Source organism: Lonchura striata, chromosome 13, assembly GCF_050655825.1.
Source record: "Lonchura striata isolate lonStrDom1 chromosome 13, ASM5065582v1, whole genome shotgun sequence".
In the NCBI taxonomy this organism is placed as follows: Eukaryota; Metazoa; Chordata; class Aves; order Passeriformes; family Estrildidae; genus Lonchura; species Lonchura striata.
The window spans coordinates 1,294,402-1,316,677 of record NC_140715.1 but is presented as its reverse complement, the minus strand read 5'-3'; the positions used below and the strand labels follow the sequence as shown (position 1 = coordinate 1,316,677).

Here is a 22,276-nt window from a genome sequence, read left to right as displayed (position 1 = left end):
AGTCACTAACAGAAGCAGGTGTCTCTCACTTTTTTTCTTTTTCTCTCTTTTTTTTTGTTGTCACTTTCCAGTATTCTGTGAGCAATAAAAATCCTTAAATATTTGCAGGGGAAACTAAATTTTTTGTTCTTGTTTTTGCTTGACTAAAAATCTGGGGGTTTGCCAAGATACAGATCAAACCAACAGCAATCACTGTCAGTGGTATTTTTTTCCATGTTGAAAAAGTTTAACAATTAAATTCCATCATTTACTCTGACATGTTGAGATATCAGTCACTATTGCATGGGCCAAGCACTTATTCTGGATTATATCTCCCAGTTATATAACCAAGTATTCCTTCAGTACGATGGTCTTTTTGCTAAAAGATTTGATGTTCCATAGAAGATGCAATTACTGTACAGAGTTTGTGCATAAAAAGAAAAATCCTCAATCTCTGACATATGTATAGAGCTGACAAAGGAAAGAAATTCAGTATCAGAGCTGGGTAAAATGGCTCATGGTTCAAGTGGTTGTTTTTAATGCTTTTAATAAAAAAATCCTCTGCTGTTGTTTTTAAATACATGTAGTCAAATCTGGAAATTTGAGCATAAGAACATAATGTAGCCACAGTAGGATAATGGACTGAAAAAAATAACCACTGAAAAGACTGAATAAAAAATAAACACTCCCCACTTTGTCCCCCAATTTTTCTGGAATTGTTTAAAGCTAAAAACTACAAAACCAAAATTTACAGAGCTATTTTTTCTGAAGTGTGGACTATACAGTAGTGATAATGAAAATGAGAACAAGCCTCCTGGGATGGTTGTGCTACTTTGCCCTGCCAGATACAGAAACATTTCTATACTTTAAGTATTTTATGTTGTTTTAAATTTTATTTCATTTCTAGGGAACAACAGTACCTCAGGTCATTTTGATGTCAGATTGTATTTCACATCATTTCTGTATGAGGTGCATTTCTTTTCTTTGGATACTTCAGGAAAACATTATGAGGAGCCTGAAAATTGATTATATGAGGATGCAGCCTTACAGAAAAATCATGAGCACTAAACTTTCCTTGCCAGCAACAATTAAAATATGTAAACCAGTATTTTAAAGAGTTTGAGTTGAATGGTGATGACTTTAAATGGCTTTTTAAAGATGGTGACAAAAGTACTTATGGGTATTTTCCCCTATACTCATACAATTCTGTGTCTTTAATGCACTGTAATCATAATAAATATTTCCAGAACTGAAGAAACAGAGCCTGAGAGCTTGTCCATCCTAGAAGTTTCTATTGTTCTCATAAATTTTTCTCTACAATTATCTCTTCTCTTGGAAACACTGTGACATAACCATGCTGCCATAATAAGCATAAGCAGTAGAAATCAAATTCAGAGCTACACAACTTATTTTACAAGGAGAACAGATAATGAAATGGTAAGTAGTGTCAATATACATTAATGGAAAAAATTGCCTAAGCCCTGCATGACTCTGAAAGAGCAAGCTTTCCAGTTATTTTCGAATATTCTGATCCACATGGAAAATGCAGAGAAGTCCTATTTTGCAGGGCTGATTTGCTTCGTATGTGAGCCATAGCAAGGTCAGAATCCTTGGAAGGACACTGCTTCTTACCTCAAGATTTCTGTGAGCTTCTGCCTTGCTTCTGGCTTGGAAGACCTTGAAAGGCAAAGAAAGAAGAGGAAACCAGTGCACTTTTAACCAGGGGTGACTCAAGAGATTAAATCGCTGCCCACTGGCCATGCTTCACAGAGCACAAAGCGAAGATTGACTGCCCATGACGACATTTGAACCTTGTGTCATTGCTGTGAATCCTCCTGGGTGTACCTTGCTCCTTAGACTGAAGGCACTGTCATTGAGCAAGCTGGGGGTTAAAGCAGCCTTTTTATTTTGGATAGTAATTCACTAATACTTGGGGACTGAGAGGATTTGGGTTGCAGTACTTATTACAGCCTATTTCTGCCTTGGTGGAAGGAGGTGAGAAGTACAGAGTACCTGAAGCAAGGAAGAATTGAGATATGCCAAAGAACCAAAAAGCTTGATTGGCCACCTAGAGCAAATCTTTGTGGGCTTTAGGAAACTGTGGGGTGGCTGCTCTCACCTGCTTCATGACTGGCCTTTCTTTTCCTGCATATTATTTTCATTTCTACTGTTTGTATTGTTTTTTCTTGCACTTTGCTCCTTACTATGAATTAGTATGCTGCTCAAAGCTAAATATCAGCCAAATTGATAAAGATAGGTTATTTATATCTTCTCAGGATTTAAATGCCACAGAAAAAGTTGGGGGACTTGAGCAGATCAAGCAATGTTTTACCCTGCAGCCCCATGCAAGTGACTAACTGCTTTAATGGCAGGTACATTGACAGCTTTAGTTTGGATATGGAGGGAAAATAGATTGTTTTTTGGAAGACACTGCTACTTTACTCAAATTTGCTACACTACAGCTCAAGGGTTAGAGCACACCTAGACAGTGTGACCATGCTGTAACTATCACTGTGTTCATTTGTAGTTTTTTACTCAGAAGTTGAAGCTTCTTCTTCTTCCTTTAATTAGCTGCCTCTATCAGGACCTGTTTTGTTTTCTGCTATAAATGGTGGGTCAAATAAAAAGAAGGACAGATTTCAGGCAATTTGAGAAATTTTTCTTCTTTTATTATTTCTTCACACATATATATGTAGATATTGCTGAAGGGCAGCTATTACTGAAGGGTAGCTCAATCTTTTAGGACTAAATTGTTCCCTAGGAGTTGTAAAAGTGACTGTGTAAAGAAAACTTCAGCAATCTTTCCAAAGATTGCTAAAAAAATTCAGGAGTACTCTGCTGCAAAATTTCAGGCATTTCAGGGCATTTTCACTTCAAACTTCAAGCATTTCTATGGAAATGCTCAAGAGACAGCATACTTAATATATCCAACATCTCTGTTTGCAAAGAGTCTATTTCAGATAGAGGTATAGGAAGGACATTCTCAAAGATATAGAGGGTTACGTACAAAGAATGACGCATTTCAGGCAATTTGAAAAACTTAACTTCTTTTATTAGTTTCTCAAACATAGATATTCAAGTATTGTTTAAAAGCAGACAAGCAACTGGGGGAATTCTCTAAACTAAGGGTAATTCTCTAAACTAAGGGTTTAAACTAATCTAGTCTAAACTCTATTTCTCTACACTAAGGGTAGCTTTGCAAAATAGTTATATACTGCCAACACTAAAGGGCCTCTGGAATGAATGCTAAGAAACAAGTCTAATTAAAACTACAACTCACTAAATAACTACATTAAGTCCCTAATAGGCTAGGTTGCTGTCTTCGAGGTATTCCAAGCAACCTCCATAAGCTTCACTGTTGTTCTTCTGCAAGGATGTGCAGGTGGAGCCCGTTTCTGCCTCCTTGACTTAGGCAACAGCACTGTTGCAAATGGAAGGTGAAGGGCAAGGCCACTCATGGAAGTGTCTGCACAACGAAACCATGTGCTGCACCATCTTCCTTTCACAGGAGCAGGAAAGCAGCTTCAGGATTGCCACGGACAAATACAACAATCACAAAGAGTCGACGTCACAGCAATCAGCTGCGAACTTCTCCATCAGAGCTTTGTGCAGGGAATTCTTCTCAGTGTTGGAGAGCATCATCCAGAGGTGAAAGTGCAGCTGAGCATAAGCCTCCATTGCCTTTCTGTGGGCATCTGGATCTCGGGCCAGGTACTCAAAGAGGTTGAGTGGCTCAACCTTTTGCATTGCTGGCGGCAAGCTGATCTCTGCAGGAAGCTTCTCGTTGCCTAGAACAAAATGGTCCAGGTGTTTCCATTTCAGGCAGAGCTGCATGTATGCCATGATGTCCCACAGCCGCAGTGGAAATTCCTTCCTGCGCCAGTAGACGGGCGGTAAGATGTTTAACACATGCATGACCAGAGTCTTCCAGTTAGAGTTGGAAAAACCTGTGCCGCTCAGCATGCAGGTGAAGAGCTGCAGGTATTTCAGGTGCAACCTCTTACATGGTATCTGCCTGGCAATGTGCTGGAAGAATTTTGCCTCCGCCACAGCGAATGTCTCAGGCCATGCTGTTCTTGTGAGGATGTTGGCCTTGGCGGGCTGACTGCTCACAAGGTTACCGGAGTTGCCTTTCTGGGCCTCTAAGGGCTGGTTGACCACAAAGATGTCATAGTCCCCTTGGCACACCCAAAAAAGCATCTCCACCGACAGGGTCCTCTTGCCTCTGCTCAGCTGGAATTGGCAGGACCGGCTGCAGAGCTGAAACACCAAGTGCCAAGAGTATGACTGAGGCACATGCAGCCACGAGCATCTCACCATCTGGAAGAACCAGCGGGAGGTTTTCTCCACATCCAGGTAGGAGCCGGTGCAGAGTGTCTCCAGGAGGCTGCACTGCTGCTTCCGCCGCAGCTCCTCCTGCGAGTGGTGCAGGAGGCACAACAGCTTCTCGCCCAGCTGCTCGCTCTCACACGTGCACACCAGCTCCACACGGACGCTGAAGGTCCTTGCTGCCGTCTGCCCTGCACTGCTTGGCTCTAGGTGGAAGGTGTGCCCTGGCGGGATTCAGTGGGACCAGCACACGGTACACCCCATCCCACTCATGGGGGCTCCAGCCCTCAAAGGCACTGCCCACCCCAATGGCTACTTGAGGCACCGGATCAAAGCTATTGCTCACGCTGTACACAAAGACACGTGTGAAGCTCTCCATCAGCTCAGCTGTCACTGAGCAGCCTCTCTCCAGGTCCTCCACAGGCCACTCTATACCATCCATTAAAAGGATGTCCTTCTCATTCCCAGCATCTTGGGTGTCTTCTCTGTTTTCAATTCCACCACTGGCATTTTCTTCCCTGCCACCATCACTGCCACCTTTTTCACTGGCAGCCACATTACCTTGTTCCTCTTCTTGTCTATCATTATTCTTGTTTCCCTCCACATTCACATCAGCCTGTTATTCATCCTTGTTTCTGTCATTGCCATCTTCTGCTATCACATCCTTATTTACTTCCTCAGGTGCAGGAAAACCACTATGGGCAATTTCATTCCCACATTGATTGCTATCTTCCTGCCCAGTCCAGTCTTTACTTCTTTGGTCATTGGCACGTCTGCTTTCCTGCACCTTCACATCCATGTATTCTTCTGTTCCATCTACATTGTCTTCACCTTCATTTACATCAGTGTTTTTGCCTGCCTTTATAGTAACACTATTGTTTTTTTCTTCATTTCCTTCTCCTTCTTCCTTTCCAGTGTCCTTGTCTTGGTCCACCTGTACATCCTTAGTTTTTTCTTTATTTGCTTCTCTAGATCTTCTTTATTTCCAGCAACATTGCCAGGTTCTTCTTCATTTCCTTCAGTGGTAGTGTCTCCTGGCATATCCCCATCACTCTGTTCTTCTTTCTTTAAGTGATAGCCATTGTCGACATCGCTGTCTTCCTTCACATCATAATTGCCACTGTTGACATCGCTGTCCTCCTTTATCTTCACATCATAATTGTCTTCAGTGGCATCATCCTTGTTGCCATCATCTGCAGCCACAGGACTGCCTTCTCTGTCATCTTCAGTGCCGCTGTTTTCTGCCTCCAGAGTCATATCTCTGTCTTCTTCACCTTCCTCTGGATCAGCGGTGTCTTCTTCCTGTTCAGTTATTCTCTCATCTCCCAAGGTCTTGCGGGAGCTCTGGTCCTTGCTGCTGCTGCTGGCCTCACAGCTCCTTCTCCTGCAGCCCAGCCACAGGCCCAAGAGGAGCAGGATGCCAGCAAGAACCCAGAATGGCCACTGCTGCAGGGCACCAAAGAGCATGGCTCCCCAGCCCTCATCCTGCTGCTGCAGGGGCCCCTGCTCCAGCTCCTGCATCAGCTGGGCCATCTCACGGTCCAGCAGCTCCTGACGCTCCCGCATTCTCTGGTGCGTGGCCTCATCCAGCCCATCCCCAGCTGGCTGGGGGTACTGGATCAGGCTTTGCACAAGCACAAACAGCAGTGACAGTAAAGCCATGGTCTGCAGGAGGACACACAGGAGGGGCAGTGGGGCCGGAATGGAGACAGTGAGGGGCAGGAGCGGCAGGGATGTGGTGGCAGGAAGGAAAGGGCCCCCGGCAGCTGTCAAGGCTGCACCGCTGCCCCGCGCGCCCCGCGCCCCCAGCAAGGCGCTGCGCCCGGCGCTGGGCCCTGGAGACGGGGCAGCCCCAGGGACCGGCGCTCCTGTCCCAGCCCTCCTCCAGCCCCCTCTCCTCTCTGCTGTGTACTCACCGCTTGCTGAGGCTCTACTGGGGCAGCGGCACCGGCCTGGGGCCTTTTATAGTTGCCCCCATTGTGACACGGCCCCTGTGCTGTCACAGAGTCCAGAGCGCATCACAGGCCAGCCCCGCCCGCCGTCCCAGCCCGGTCATGGAACTCATCATGGCCCCGATGCAGAGAAGAAAGGAACTGAAGTCTTTTTTTGCGTTTCAGGCTCTCTTATGTAGTTTGTCTCACAGCCACACAGCACTCCCCCTACCCCAGACTGGATGTGAGACTTCAAAAGGTGATGCATGTCATCTGCATCCTGTTCTGTTCAGCGCTTGAGACAAAACACCCCAACACCTCTTTCTGCTGCTGCTGGAAGGGGCAGATGAGATGGCTTGAGCTATGCTTGTAGGAAGCTACCAAAACAGTAATAGCCTCTTCAGCTGCACACTCACTAGGCAGAGGAATTTACCTCAAGGCACATGTTGGACCTGAAGGCACATCTGGAAGTGAAAAAGCATCTTGAGAAAAAATATCTGCATTTAGTCTCAGAGGAAGAATTTGAGCCACCTCAGAGCATTTCTGTTTTGTTCTATAATTGTGGGGTTGGCGGCTTTTTTTTTTTTTTCTTTTTTTTTGAGGGCATAATAATTGTAATAAACACTACCAAATGTGAATTTCCCCTCTCCCTTCTTTGATGGAAGACAAGCAATGAAAAAGTGGCAATTGCTCTTTCTCTGCATCTTACTCCAACATTTGCAGTTATTAAAATTTGTATCTTCTTTTCACTAGTCCATCAGTTTGAGGTGATGTCTGCAAATGAATAATAATTTTTCTTACCACTGTATCCTCAGCTTTAAGAGGATTCTCTCCCTTTCATATTCAGATCTTTCATTTTCTGCTTTATGCATCCTTTAAAGACCAGAAGCCTTTTCCCTCTGCTTTTTAATTTACTTCGGAAAAGCACATTAATTAAACAGTTACATTTGGTTGGTTGAAGGTTGTCCATGACATTTACTTAGCTGGGGTTTATCTGGCTGTCAGAATAACTCACTGGAGAGATCACAATTTTATAACAATGCTGGTCAACCAATGTGACCTTCAACAGGACCACCTGTGGTGAACCTTGTGAGCCTGCCTGTGGCACTCATCCCTGCCTTTTCTGGCATGATTTTATATGCTACTGCACCTCAGGCACACAGTATGTAACTTCTGTCAAGCCTTCAAGACACTAGAAGTGTGATTCTGGAAATGCTGATAAATATAAAAGATACGACTCAGAGATAGCCATGTTACCTCTTCTTCTAAGGTTTCCAGGCCTGTAAACGAGGAGGGACAGGAACAACCAGACAATCAATTTATGGAACACTGAAAAGGTCAAGATATTGTAATATGCTGTATTGCACTGAATCTATGGGATATTAAAATTCAGATGGTTCATTCCTAGAAAATATTTGCAGTTGCACAAATAGAGAAGCACAGATTTCCACCATGGTGGCAATTACACAAACAAATGGATCTACTCCAATTACAGTTCGAGACAAACATCCTTGTGTGAGCTTCTTTGGAGCTTTTATATTTGGAGTACTGAGTTGTTCCACTCAAGCAGAGGAACTTAACCTGATACCAGGGATGGAAGGCTTCTTCCCTTCTTCTTTCTCATAAACAAAATGATGAGAAAACATTAACAGTCAGATCAACCTCTGCTAACCTTTTAACTTCAGCTGTTGATATGATTAAGTCAGGACCCTCTGTTAGACTATTTTTACCTCTTATTTTCTTTCTCTCCTTTCTGATCCTTAATTTGCACTTGACATTTCAATTGATTTGTTGGGCTAAGGAATTTTGCCACTATTAGCTTTACTTTGACAAACCTCTCTTATTTTAGCATAGAGGGTCCCAGAAATTTAGCTAGGAGCCATTTTGACATAAGGGAAAGATGAGGTTTCTGGTCTATGTGACCCTGTACATTTTACAGGCTTTTGAGGAAAAACTCCTTTTCTACAGGATGCAATTTCTAAACCTCTGGACATTGCTAGTCTAATCGACCCTAAGTGGTGACCAACATTTTTTAAATCCTTATCAAACTCTGGACCTGCAGCTACAACTGAGGCTGCAGCAGGAACACATGGAGCAGAAAGGATATTATATGTATCTCGCAGAAAATAGTCTTCTCAGTACATCCCTCCTCTCAGTGCTTGCTTATATTAAGCACTGAAAGTCACAGTTCTCTATACAGAGCAGAACCTGACTATTTAGAAAGGAAATAATTTAGCCAGCTAACCCAGACAGAGAATTGAGGCATTACTTCAGGAGAAATGAGGAAGGTGATGTCTGCCATTAGTCTTCAGTTACAAGAAGAAATAAATCCTGTCCCAAATTAAAGCAAGAGTTGCAGACCTCTTGCATTGTGACTACAAACAAAGTTGAAAGAGTATTCTGGCAAGAGCTTCTGAATTTAAATACAGAAATGACACAGGTCATGTGAGAACCAAAGAATGGAAACATTAATAAAGGAAGCAAAACCCTGTCCATGTCACTCCAAGATGTCTTCTGATATCCATGGCAGAATGGTGAGTTTGACAGAAACATTTATGTCTGCCAGGCAGATATCCAGTTATAGGAAAAAATTCTGTTTGTCTATGAAAACGCAGTTTTCAGTAAAAAAGATGAAAACTAATTTTGAATGTATATAAACAATACAAAATCATTCTTCAGGATATCTTTATGTATCAGGAGGCACATCTTTTATAACACTTTTATTGCTATATTTGTGAATAACTGTTTTGCAGTGCTATTTTAACTCAAATAATTAAGCTTTCCTTCTGTTTTATGTTTAAAAGTTTGGGGGTTGGGGTTTTTTGGCATTTGGAAGCAAGTCAACTGGAGAGCATTTTCTGTGCCATCTGAGGCCAAAAGTAACAGCATGGAGTCAGAGAAGGCCATTCAGCAGGCAATTTGTATCCTCAGTTGGGTATCCCTTCTGTAGAATGCAGCTGGTATAAACTATACAGGGTCTGGGGCTACAGAAACAGCAGAAATTAAGAAAGTGAATTTTCTAGAAAAGCTTGAAGTATAGAAAACTTTGAGCATGCTGTTAAAGAAGTTGTGAGTTTGGTTCAGGGGACTGCAGAGTTGATCCCTTCTTCAGTCATATTTCAATTGTTAATACAAGAGGAAATAGATCTTTTGATCACTTTTTCCTGTTAACAATCTGTTTTTAAACACTTCTTATAGATTGTTTTGCACTCATAGTATGATAAAAAACACAATTCTTGAAAAATTCAGCTACATGTGAAAATTAGATTTGGAAAAAATGGTGCTTCTTTACAAGTGTTGAAGTAGTTCTCTCTTCTTTGAGTAACTCCAGCTTTAGAGCAGGTATTTGAAAGTTACTAGTGAATCATACCTATGTCCTTCACCATTCTAAACAGACATCTGCACTTTGAGCCACTTTGGAAGCCTCAGCTGTTATGTGCAGTGCCTTCTCCATAAATAGCCAAAAGTTAGGGTGCTGGAGACTCCATCTTCACTGAGAAAATCCATTCTAAAACTTGCTGAAACTATTACTATCTAATCCCCAGCTTCTAAAGGTGTTTCTTTTTATCCCCATTCATTCTTTGTACCCAGCCTGAGCTCTGGGGGTGCCAGGGTTTCTGGAGGTCCCATTTGTATTCCTAAAGCTGCCATAACCCCCTGGAGGAACTCTCCTGCAAAATTAGTTCTGCTCTCTGAGTCTATGGCTTCCACAGTCCCTTTTATTGGAATGATGTCTTTTAGAAATGCCTTAGTAAGTGATCCAGTGGTTGCTGAGCAGTCAGAATTGCTTTTGCCCCCCTGTTAGGTGAGATGGTGTCACCAGAAGATATTGAAGCCTTCCTGCTCAGGGCATTTCAGTGCCAGGCTCTTACAAGCACACACAGCTGTGCCGGTTGAGCTGACCATGGGGGTAACCTGCGCTTTGTCTGATTCCCTTTCCTCAATAACAGCGTGTCTTGGAACTCTCTTCCCTTCTGCTGCCCTTGAAGAGCCATCCACAAAGACATTTTCTGCCTCAGGCCAGGCAATGTCTCCTGAATCTCCCCCAGGCTGGGTCTGGAGCTGTGTCACTTGAATGCAGTGCTGGGTTTCTTCCCAGCCCCTCTGTGGGCTGTTCAAACAGGAGGCTGGGTTAAACCCTTCCCCTGTCCTCAGTTCTGAATCCTCCTGTGCCACTGAACAAGTTTCACACTGTAATAACCGAGCACTGCTCATCCATTGCGAGGCTCTTTTGGTTATCAAAGCTTGAACTTGATGGCAGACTGGAACAGTTGGAGATCCTGTTGTCATCAGTTTTTGGGCCTTGGTTCCCGCTGAAGCTGTGGCTGCACAATTCTGCAGACTATGAGGCCACTGTGGCCACTGGGTGAAACATTTTGGCCCAAGGATTCCTTTGGCATGGCCCTGTTGAACATTCACCTACAATTCCAATTTCTTTTCTGAGTCTGGAAGAGACAGAGCTGAGGCATCAATATTTTTGGTTGTTCATTTTCTCAAGTTTTGCTCTCTTTCTCCTCTCTATACCACAGCATGGAGGCTGTCTGAGGTTAAAAAGTCCTACAATGTTCTGGCTGGAACAGAGAATCCTCAATCCAGGCTGTGTAATTCCCTATTTATCCTCAAAATTGTCTCAGCTCCTTTTTGGTCCAGGGAAATGTTACTTCTGAGATTGCCCAGTGCCTCTCTGGGTCAATTCACCAGGAATCTTCAGTCCCAGTATTTCCCAAATATTTAACCTTTTTCTCCACCATTTACCATTTGTTTTTTTTTTTTTTCCCCAATACTCAAAAGATATTTTTAGCCAGGAAATTCAGCCATTTCACTGGGGCTTTGTCTACCACTTGTTCTTGTCCTCCTCATTGGAGCCATCTGATTCCCTGACTGGCAGGATAGGAGTGCTGTAGGGAGACATCCCTGGCTCCAAGAGCCCTGCCTTTAGCAGGGACTCCATACCAGGCTGTGAGCCCTTCCTTCCCTCCCCTGGAACAGGGTGTTGCTTTTAGACACCACTTGTCCTGGTTGCTTCCAAGTAGTTTGGAGAGGCTCCACATCAAATTTTCCCTGGGGCTGCCCACACCTCTGGGTTCCCTTCAGCACAGGCCTTCCCAGACATTTGACACAAAGGTACAGCAGCAATAGCCTCTGTGTCACCTTTTACAATATTACAATACCACCATCAAATTCCTTCCTAGTTAATTACAATCAGAGTAGGAAGAAAAAGAAATTAGTTTATTTCAAACCTATCCCCCACAGCTCCTAATAGCGATTGAACAAATGATTGATACCAGCTCAGCTTTCCCATTTATTCCCTTAATAATGAAAACACTCCTTTACAATTTTCCCCCTTTAGGTGTAATATTCAGAGTGGATGGAGAGGCCCCTGTGTCCATCAGGAGAGGCTTCCTCTGGATGCAGACCCAGCCTGAATGTTCTGCAGGGCTCCAGTGTGGTGGGTCCTTGGTGGGATGGGAGCTCAGAGAGCCCTGACAATCCATGTCCATGCAGGGGTGGACTTGCTCCTGCTGAGGGTGCTGCTGTCTGTGCTTGCAGTGTCCTTGTGGGCTGCAGCTGGAGCCCTGACTCCTCACCAGGGGCTGTTTGGGTGGGCTGTGCCCTGGCCAGGAGGGCAATGCCTCTGCCAGGTGCTTGTGGCCGACCCCGTCATGCCCCGGGTGCTGGGGCCCCCTTGGGCCCTGGGGTTGATCCCTCAGGGGCTGAGGGAACTCTGCCGTGGCCTTTGCCTTCAGCTTGGCCTTTTGCTCATCCCTTCTTGCCTTCAGCTGCTGTGCCCTTGTGCCCAAGTGCTGCAGGGCTTCTTGTGCCACTCCTGCAGCCCCGGTCACTGCCTGTGGGTGCTCATCCTCTGAGAGCTGCTGAGCTTTCTGCAAAACCTTTCCTTTCTGCAGGGACCCAAACGAAATCCTGAACAGAAAATCCTGATCCTTCCATGTGCACGCTGCATTTCCCAGCTGTTCCTTTGTTTTCCCCGTTGTGCTCAGGGTCCCTGCCCAGCCCGTGTGGCAGAGCCGGTGCCTGTCCTGCCGCAGTGTCCAAAGGCGGCCCCCCCGGCGGGCAGGGCCGGCAGCTCCCCGGGGCCGGGCAGCGGCCGGGGCGTCCCGCAGCCTCCTGGGGGCCGGGGGCCACTGCCGGCCCTGCCCGGGGCTGGTGGGGTCAGGCAGCGCCCGGCGCTGAGCCCCGGCTGCCCCACAGCCCCGGCCTGGCCCCGCAGCTCCCCACAGGCCCCAGCCCGTGCTCCCGGTGCCGCACCTCTGCGCCCGGTGCTGCCGCTGCCAGCGCAGAGAAACCCCTGGCATCCTGACCTCCTGCTTTTCCTCTTCTGGAAACCGGGGATGGAAAGGATCTGGATCAGCTGGCAAATGTGAGGATAAGACCCTGTTGAAAAACATTTCAGTCCTCTGTATTTTTCTCTTTCTCCTCTTTTCCATCATCCTTTTTCTTACCACATAGATTCCTCCTGCTGCTTCTTACCTGAACCATATTCCTGCACACTCCTCTTCACCCGATCCCTTCCCAGCACACCAACCCCATCCATCCCCTGTTGTCCAAATCCCTTCTCCCCTTCCCTTATTGCCCCCCTTGGGTGTCCATGTCCTTAATTACCTCTGGGGAAATATGCAAACTACCTCAACATTCTCCCAAGGGACCCTTCAGAGACATTTTGGGATAATCATCACTTTGGCCAGGACCCTCCCTGGCTTTCCCTTTTCTCCCCTCCATGGGTGCCCTGCCATGTTCACTCCCCGAGGATCCCAGGGCACTCACTGATGAGATTTTCAGTGCTCTCTCCCTGCTGACTCTTCACAGACCCCCTGATGTGTCACTCATCTGTCTCCTGGTCACTCCCGGGTCCCAAATCAATCCCCAGTGCCACTGCCAGCCAAGGGAGCCGATCACCCAAAGTGGGTGAGGCACCTTCAGCTGCACTCCCTGCCCGCCGCCCCGGAGGGTGGAAGGAATTCGGGATGAGCCCCAGGGTGTGCGGGAAAATTGACATCACCAGACGATTCTGTCCACAAAGAATACAGAGGAGTACTGTAAAAGTAATTTCATTTCTAAAACTGGGAGAGGCCATGGGACATTTCCCATGGGATCTCTCCAATTGTTGAAGGACACAGCCCTCCTTTTCATCCTAATTCTCCTGGCCACATCTCACTCTCTCTTTCCTAATTGGCTGAAGTACTTGAGAGCTACAGATATCCCAGTCCACCTACTACATACACCATTAATATGCACCCCACTTTCATATAGCAAACGATATTAATGGCTCTGTTAAGTCTTTGTTGTTCTTCTGGAAGTTCATGAATAGAGCAGGACCTTGGCTGAGCAGCAGTCTGTGTCATCAATTAATAAAATTTTCTGAAACCGATGTCTTCTCCTGTCACTTCCTTACATAAAAAAGTTGCCTGGCCCTATCTCCGAGCAGCTTTAGAGCATCTGTTTGTAAAGACACTTTCCTGTTGTTCCTTCCATGGGGTCCCCCGTTTGTGGGACATCCCCCCTGGAGCAGGGTGTCCCCTCTGTGCTGCAGCCCCAGGGCTCAGGCCGAGCTCAGCCAATCAGAGCCCGCGGCGCTGATGACTCACCAGTTGCCAGGCAGACTCGCAGCTCCCCGCGTTCCCCACCTGGACCCACCTGCGCCCCCCCTCGGCCCCATGGCCCCGCGAGGGGAATTTGGGGAGGTGGGAGTGGGGCAGCGCCAAGGCCGGGCCCCCCCGCGCTGTCCTGGCGGGAGCGGCTGCAGTGGGGACCGAGTGCGGGCGGGAGCGGCCGAGAGCCCAGCGCTGCCCCAGCCCGACCTGCCCCAGCTCCATCCCTGCCCCTGCGCTGGGATGCGGTGGGTCTGGGGGGAAGAGGGAGCCGGCAGTGGGTGCTGGGCCTGGGGGCAGGAGGAGAAGGGAAGGAGAAGCAGGCTTGAGGAACAGAATGGTCAAAGGATGCAGGTGGCAGGAGAGGGTGGGATTGTGCAGGAGAAGGAGGAATAGCAGGAGGAAGAGGAGTGTGAGGAAGAATAGGGACACCGGAGGAGGAGGAGAAGAAACAAGGATCACCACAAGGTTCCATCCCTCCTTGTATCTATAGCCTCCCCTCAGCCCCAGGAGCATTGTCACCCCACATGCAGCACGTGACTGTTGAGGGGTTCCACGATTTTCACAGGGGTGAATCACGGCATTTCTCAGCTTTATTGGGTTAAATGTTGGTGCTTTATTTTTTTTAGGGGCTGAATCTTTATGTTTTGGAGGAATTTTTTACTGAATCTTGATGTTTGGGGAGGTTTTGATCTGTGTCTTAAAGTTTTGAGGATTTTTATGCTGAACCTTGGTGTTTTGGAGGTTCTTATAGACACACAATGCCCAATGACTTGGTGAGATGAAGTGGGGACAGGAGAAACTCCCAGTCCAAGATGCTCTGTTCTTTTTTTTTTTTCCCCAGACCAGGATTTTTCATTCCCGGGGAGGAATGAAAATGGAGGAAATGGAGGAGGAGGAAAAGCCCTGGAGATCCCGCACAAGGAGTGGCAGCAAACCCAGCCCAGGGAGCTGCAGGGAGGAAAGAGCCCCCCTGAGCCAGGAAGGTGGGCAGAGATCCAGCCAGAGCTCAGAGCTGGTGGAGAAGCCTCGTGGCAGGGAGAAGCCCCACAAGTGCTTGGAATGTGGGAAGGGTTTCAGCCGGAGCTCCCACCTGATCGAGCACCAGGTGATCCACACTGGGGAACGGCCCTACGAGTGTGAGGAATGTGGAAAGTGTTTCAGGTGGAGCTCCAGTTTGAAACTTCACCAGAGATTCCACACCGGGGAGAGGCCCTTTGAGTGTGGGGAGTGTGGGAGGAGCTTCAGCCAGAACTCCATTCTGATCCAACATCAGAGGATCCACACTGGGGAAAAGCCCTTTGAGTGTGGGGAATGTGGGAAGAGCTTCAGCCAGAGGAGCAGCCTGATACAGCACTCGGTAATCCACACTGGGGATCGGCCTTATGAGTGTGGGAAATGTGGGATGAGCTTCAGCCAGAAGGGCTACCTGATGCAACACCAGAGGATCCACACTGGGGAAAAACCCTATGAGTGTGGGGAATGTGGGAAGAGCTTCAGGCACAGCTCTGGCCTGAGGAGACACGAGAGGATCCACACTGGAGAAAAGCCCTACGAGTGTGGGGTGTGTGGGATGAGCTTCAGCCTCAACTCCCAGCTTACGGAACACAAAAAGATCCATACTGGGGAAAAGCCCTACAAGTGTGGGGAATGTGGGAAGAGTTTCAGGGAAAGCTCAGCCCTGATTCGGCACCAGGTGATCCACACTGGGGAACGGCCCTACACCTGCTTGGAATGTGGGAAGAGCTATGGGTGGCACTCAGACCTGAGAAAGCACCAGCGCATCCACAGCGGGGAGAAGCCCTACGAGTGTTCCCAGTGTGGGAAGAGGTTTCAGATCAGCTCCAGTCTCCTCGTACATCAGCGGAGTCACACAGAGGAGAGGCCGTACCGCTGCCCCGACTGCGGGAAGGGCTTCAAGCACAACTCCCACCTCACCGAGCACCGGCACATCCACACCGGGGAGAGGCCCTACGAGTGTGGGAAGTGTGGGAAGAGCTTCTCACAGAGATCAGCCTTGATCAAACACCAAAGGAGGCGCCACTAAGGGGGGAAGCCCTGTGAGTTCCCCAAGGGTGGGAAGAGCTTCTTATGCTCCTTCCAGCTCCATTCCCTATGGGAGGATCCACGTTGGATGATCCTCAGTGACCTTCATTGGACAGTCTTGGTGATCTATGGGCCTGGTTATCTGTGTTGGGAAGACTCTTGACTGGGAGGCTCCACATCTTCCTCGTTCCCTCTGGGCACCTAGATAAACCCAGTGGCAGGAACATCCACTGGGGCACAGACCAACAATGGGAATTCCTTGGGGAGAGCAGATTTAATGACTTCCAACTCCATAAAATCTTTTGCATTCAATCCTATCTTCTGGTGGCATCAAGGAATACTGAATGGTCTTGGAGGTATGTCCTAGGTTGACTATATGATGCTTGTATCTCCAGTTGTCTGTTCTGTTTATAGTGAGTTATAATTTTTGCACCTTTAAGACTTGTTCCGAGAGCAAAGGAGGGAGAGAAGGGCAGAGTTTGTTTTCAGAAACTGCACTCACTCCTCCACATTCTTGCTCCTGGGCCGGGTTGTCTGCAGATGGACAGACAGAGGTACAGATCTCTCCTTTGCTGTTAATTAGTTTTAGCTAGCTGTGGCAGAGAAGTTCCCTGGACTGTGGCTGTTTTTCCCTTTTCTTTGGACCTGTTTAAACCTGCTCTGGCCTGAACACCCAGAAGAGCACCGGCAGCTCACACCTGTGGCCCAGCGGGCCAGGCCTGGACTGTGGCATTTCCAGCACCGGAGGGACTGATAAGAGACTTAGTGAGCTGAGCTACAACCCATGGAGGGACTTCCTGACTTTGTCTCTCTTTTAGAGCAGCAAGAGGTTTTATTGTTTAATATTGTTTAGGTTTTATTCTTTAAAAAACAGTTTTTTCGACTTTTCTCCAAGGAGGTATTTTTACCAAACTGGCTGGGGGAGGAGCCAATTGAATCTGCTTTCCAGAGGAATCCCTTTGGAGGTTCTCTCCCAAATTTGCTCTGAACCAGGACAAGGTCTTTTCCAACTTCAGGGATTCCACGATTTTGATTTCCTATTGCCCAAGGGTGTCTTCTGCAGCCAGATGGTGGAAAAACTGGGGAAAAGACCAAGATTTTGGAGACAGTGGGGTAGAAACTCCACCAAAAAGGTTCTTCCCTCCACCCAAGCACGTGGATCCTCAGCCGGCATGGACATGGAAGTCTTTTTCTTTTGGCCTTGATTTTGTTTTCATTTCTCTTTATCCCTTTAAAATATCCAATATTGAAGTAAAAATAGACATTGAACTAAGTTAGTGGATGTGGTCATGGTAGGACATAGACATGGTGGGACACGTGTAAGAATGTGCCCTCTGTTGACAGAGTAAACAAGTTAACCTTTTGTTCCCTTAAAAAGGACAAAGGCCAGGTGTTTCTCTCCTCAATTTGGTTGAAAGACACCTCATAGGACCTTGTGGACTTCACCTCAAACTTAAGGGTAGCTAATTGGACAGGAGCCAAAAAGTCCCACCTAAGCAATTCCCTAGAAAAGAAGAGAACAAAAAAAGTTAATTGGTTTTGTTAAGTGTTTTAGCAAGAGCAAGAACCTCTTGCCCTGACTTGGCTTTTCTCTGTAAAAAGCTTTTTCATTTTTGACTTTTATTAAAACTTTTTATTCCCAACACTGTCACATGAGCCATCCTGCTTGTTTTATGCCACCTGAGGTAGCTGAGCTATCAAGGGTATAATGCTTATCTCTGAGAGCTTATAAGACCAGGCTCAAAAAGAGAAAAAGCATTAGACATGGAGAGTGACATGGGCACGCATGGACATGGAGGGGGACAGGGCCATTCCCTAGGGACATGGGGAGACACAGGCATGGATGGAGACATGGGGGACAGTGACAGGGATGGAAACATGGTGGGGAGATAGCCATGGGTGAGGACATGGTGGGACATGGCCAGTGACAAGTGGGGACATGGCCATGGCTGGTGCCATGGGAGGAACTTGCAGGGGATGTGGGGGATGCTGGGTTTGAGGGAGTTGAGGGTTCCTGGGCAGGACTTGGACCTTGCTGAGGCCTTTGGGGAGCCCAGGCCGAGCGGCTCCGGCTGCACTGGGAGACCCTGGTGGAGGTTCTGGGGCAGCTGCTCAAGGACCCCTGACCTGGAGCCCCAGGTGGGCACTGGGCTCCTGGAAGGGGATGAACATCCTTGTCCCTAGGAGGGAAATCCCAACACCCCCAGGGTGTTGGGGACAGCTGAGGGGCCACAACAGGGAGGGGAAAGCCCAACAGAGCTGTCCTCCTCCTAAGCTACATCCTAAATATCCCAAAACTCAGGGATTCCTCCCAGGAAAAAGCTGCCAGGAGCTGCCTGAATTGAGGGAAAGGGGGGATGTGATCCCCAAACTGAACAGGAGGGGCCTGGATCCCCAAATCCAAGCCCAGGGGTGAGAGGTAGAGCTGGAGGCACAATGGGGAAGGAGTGGGAGAGCAGGAGAAAAGAGGATTCCGACCAGGAGAGGAATGGGACCCTCAGATTGAGTTGGGAGGGGTCTTTGGGTTGGGGGAACAATGGGAGTGGGGAGGGAAGGGTGGGGATGGGATCAAAAATGGGTGGTTCCATGGGGATCCCTTAGTGTCCCCATCGCTTGATCCCTGGAGTGATTTCCGTGAGGCTCTGGGAGGGGGGAATGGATCTGCACTGGGTGGGTCCCCAAGCCCCCTGCCCATACCTGGGGGGCTCATGGGAGGTTCCCTCTACCCAAACGCTGGTGCTGCAGCCATGGGGGAGAGGTGGGTAGGAAAGGGGGATTTGGGGTGGTCAGGGAGGAGGAGCAGTAGGAAGAGGAGAGAGAGATGAGGAGGAGGTTAGGGAAAAGAAGGAACAGGAACAGGAGGAGGAAGAGGAGGAACCGCAGCAGATCCACACGGTTTGCCTGCCCTTCTGCCGAGTCTGCAGCTCCCCTGGTCAGGGCAGCATTGACTCCCCCAGATCCTGTAGGTAAGTGGGGAGGGGGAGCTCACCCCAAATCCATTGGGGGATTTCTGGGAGTTTTTTTTGCAGGGAAAGGGATATTTGGATCTTGCATTGCCCCAAAGGTGAGACGCAGATGCCCCTTTGGAGACTTGTGAAGGGTTCCTGTAGCGATCTCTGTACTGGCTGGGGCAGTGGTAACAGTTTGGGGGGGGGACATTGGTTTTGGGGTTCCAATTGGCATCGGAGTGGGGAGAGCAGCAATGGCCAATCCTGGAGCTGGGGGATCCCAGCAGCCTGGAGGAGTGGGGGACTCTGGAGATGAGCAGAGTCTGGGCCCATCCAACTGTGAACAGGGTGGTGACTTCTCGAGCTGGACTTGGGCAGCAGGACCAAGGTGCTCACCCTTTGTTTTTCCCCCAAGCCAGGATTTGTCCATCTGTCCTGGGTTGTAAGATAAGCTTGTATTCTATTTGCCATCTGTTGAAGGCAAACCTGTTGGGCAGGTTTTGTTATCTTTTCCAAGAACTGGTTTTGCTCCTAAGAGGTAATGGTTTGTTAGTGGGCCATTGACTGATTCAATGCAGGGCTGGTAACATAACACCATCCTATTGTGAGATGTTCCACCCAGAGGGGGGAAGCCAAGCACTCTTTTATTGGATATAAGGGGGTACCTTTTTGGGGACAGAGCAGCTCTTTACTTTGGGGGATTGCCAGAGAAGCAGCTCTCTCTCTCTCTCTTCGCGGGATTCCCAGAGAAGCAGCTCGCTCTCTCTTCTTCGCGGGATCTCGCAGCAAAACAGCCGGGGAGGCGGCGGCGGCGGAGGTCGGAGGCAACCCCGGCGCAGAGGAAGACCGTCCCCACTGCCACCAGATCTTCAGAGGAAAACTATACCCTTCAAAAGATCACCACTGCAGCTGCAATTCATCAACCACTGCAAGGGGAGCAATTGTCCCAGCAGGACTGCTACTGGCACCCCGAATCCTCAGGTTCTGGACTTTTTCACTGGTTTTGTTTGTACCGATTGCATTTGCCTTTTTAAATTGTTGTCTAGTTTTCTCCTAGTAAAGAATTGTTACTCCCATTCCCATATCTTTGCCTGAGAGTCTTTTGATTTAAAACTCCTAGTAATTCGGAGGGAGGGGGTTTACCTTCTCCATTGCAGAGGAGGCTTTAGCCCTCCTTCGCAGATTCCTGTCTTGTCGAACTTAGACAGATTTTGGCGCATCAACGTGGGGCTCGAGGGCATTGAGAGGGAAAAAGGATTAACAGTTCTTAAGTAATTTGGTTTTTTGTTGCGTGTAAAAACATCTTCAGCATCACCATGTGGTCTAGTTTACCTTGGTTTGGGTGGCATGTGATCGTAGCTATACTTTTCCCATTTGCAGACCCTTATCTAAAAATGGGTCCTATAACTAAGGCTACGGTGTCTGTTATCAAGTTTGGCTTCTGGGTTAATTGGGTGAGGAATTCATGGATCTTTAATTTCCTCTGGAAGGCAGGTACATGGATTCATAGCTATCACACGTTAACTGTATGTTTTTGGGGTTACTTTAATAACGGTACCTAGTGCGAGGAAATAGCGCCTGGGCAAACTTTCTCCCAACCTTTTAACCATCTTTTTGGGTCTGCTCCACCAGTTCTCAAAGGGTTAAGATCCTTTCTAAGTGCTAATGATACCATACAATGGGTGGTGTTGCTGATAGTCCTGTTATATTTAGCATTCAGAGATAAGGGAAGATTAACCTGGATAACTACCCTCACACCTACACCACAGACTCGAGATGCTGCTGCTCCAGAGCCTGACCCTGCCCCACAGCCCACCTCAGAAATGAACCGCCCAGATTGGGTGAGGGTTCTGGTTAAGGAGATACGAGAGATGCTGAAGGAGTGCGTTTCCCCAGCTGGTGAGAAACCGGCCCTTTGCCTTGAGGAGGGACAGTCTAATAGTACAGCTGTGGAACCCACAGATGTTACAACTGTCCAGGTTCCAGCTGAACCACAAAGGCAGTCACGGCCAGCAGCAGTGGCCCCGGTAGAAACAAGGAAGTCTAAGGTGAAAGCAGAGCACCCTGCAGATAGGGACAGGAATGGAGGAACCTCACAACCCACAGGGGAGCCAGAGATTGCTATCATCACCGAGTCCCTGATGTACGAAAGTCTTTGTAATCTGCATAAAGACATTGTGCGATGAGGGCGTGAGGCTTATGCTACTTGGTTACTCCGGGTTTGGGATCTTATGGGTACAGGCATGCAGCTGGACGGTGGTGAGGCAAGGAACTTGGGACCCTTGACCCAGGACTCGGGTATAAATCAGATTTTTGTAAGGGAACCAGGGTCTCTTTCTCTCTGGGAGCGGCTCTTAATGAGTGTCAGGGAGAGGTTTGTCCACAGAGAGAGAATGCAAGAGCACCATCATAGAATGCGCTGGAAGACCCTCGAGGAAGGGATCCAAGAGCTGAGGGAAGTGGCAGCATTGGAGGTACTCTTTGGGAGGGATGGACGACACAATAATGACCCTGACAAGGTCAGGTGTACGGGACAAATGCTGTGGAGTCTGGCAAATCTTGGGCCATCTCACTACACCACCTTCATTGCAACAATCAATGCTGACGCCCACCGGGAGACAATAGGTTCTGTTGCCAACAAACTTAGGAATTATGAGAGTATGATTAATGGCCCAATGCAGGCTCATATCTCAGCTGTGATTAAGGAGTTTAAAGAGGAGATGAGGGAGGAGATAAGGAAGGTTAATACAGCACCCGTGAGAGTCACGGGCCCCAGAATCAACGCCCAACAATCCCCAGCTAGAGAGAGAGGGTACACCCCAAGGGCTAATCTGTGGTTCTTCCTGCGTGACCATGGGGAAGACATGGGGAGGTGGGATGGGAAACCCACTTCTGTCCTGGCAGCATGGGTCCGTCAACTTAAGGAGGGAAACTCTAACCAGGGGAGTTCCACCAAAGTGAAGGTAGCCTCAACCTCCCGTGACCAAGCTTGTGGGTACGATCTGTCAGACCCCCTTGAAGGGACCTCTAGTATGTATGCCCAGGAAAGGAATGATAACCAGTGTTAGAGGGGCCCTGTCTCTAGCCAGGGAGAGGCACGGGAAAACCGGATCTTCTGGACAGTGTGGATCCAATGGCCTGGCACATCAGAGCCACAAAGATATGATGCTTTAGTTGATACTGGTGCACAGTGTACTCTGATACCATCGGGACATGTGGGGGCAGAGCCTGTTTCCATTGCTGGTGTGACAGGGGGATCACAACAATTGACTCTGGTGGAAGCCGAGGTGAGCCTGACTGGGAAGGAGTGGAAGAAACATCCTATAGTGACTGGCCCAGATGCTCCGTGTATCCTAGGCATAGACTTCCTCCGGAACGGATATTACAAAGACCCAAAGGGACTCAGGTGGGCTTTTGGAATAGCCGCTGTAGAGGC

General features: G+C 48.1%; 2 protein-coding genes across 2 annotated transcripts; one reads left to right on the top strand and one right to left on the bottom strand.

The window, feature by feature from the left end:
- Positions 1–4,392: 4,392 nt before the first annotated feature.
- LOC144247135 (uncharacterized) lies at positions 4,393–6,151 on the bottom strand. The gene has a single exon (XM_085591056.1). It carries the CDS (start codon positions 5,968–5,970, stop codon positions 5,170–5,172), a length of 801 nt encoding a protein of 266 aa, XP_085447182.1. The 5' UTR covers positions 5,971–6,151; the 3' UTR covers positions 4,393–5,169.
- Positions 6,152–14,101: 7,950 nt separating this feature from the next.
- LOC146766101 (uncharacterized) lies at positions 14,102–17,543 on the top strand. The gene has a single exon (XM_085591057.1). It carries the CDS (start codon positions 14,628–14,630, stop codon positions 15,891–15,893), a length of 1,266 nt encoding a protein of 421 aa, XP_085447183.1. The 5' UTR covers positions 14,102–14,627; the 3' UTR covers positions 15,894–17,543.
- Positions 17,544–22,276: the final 4,733 nt, after the last annotated feature.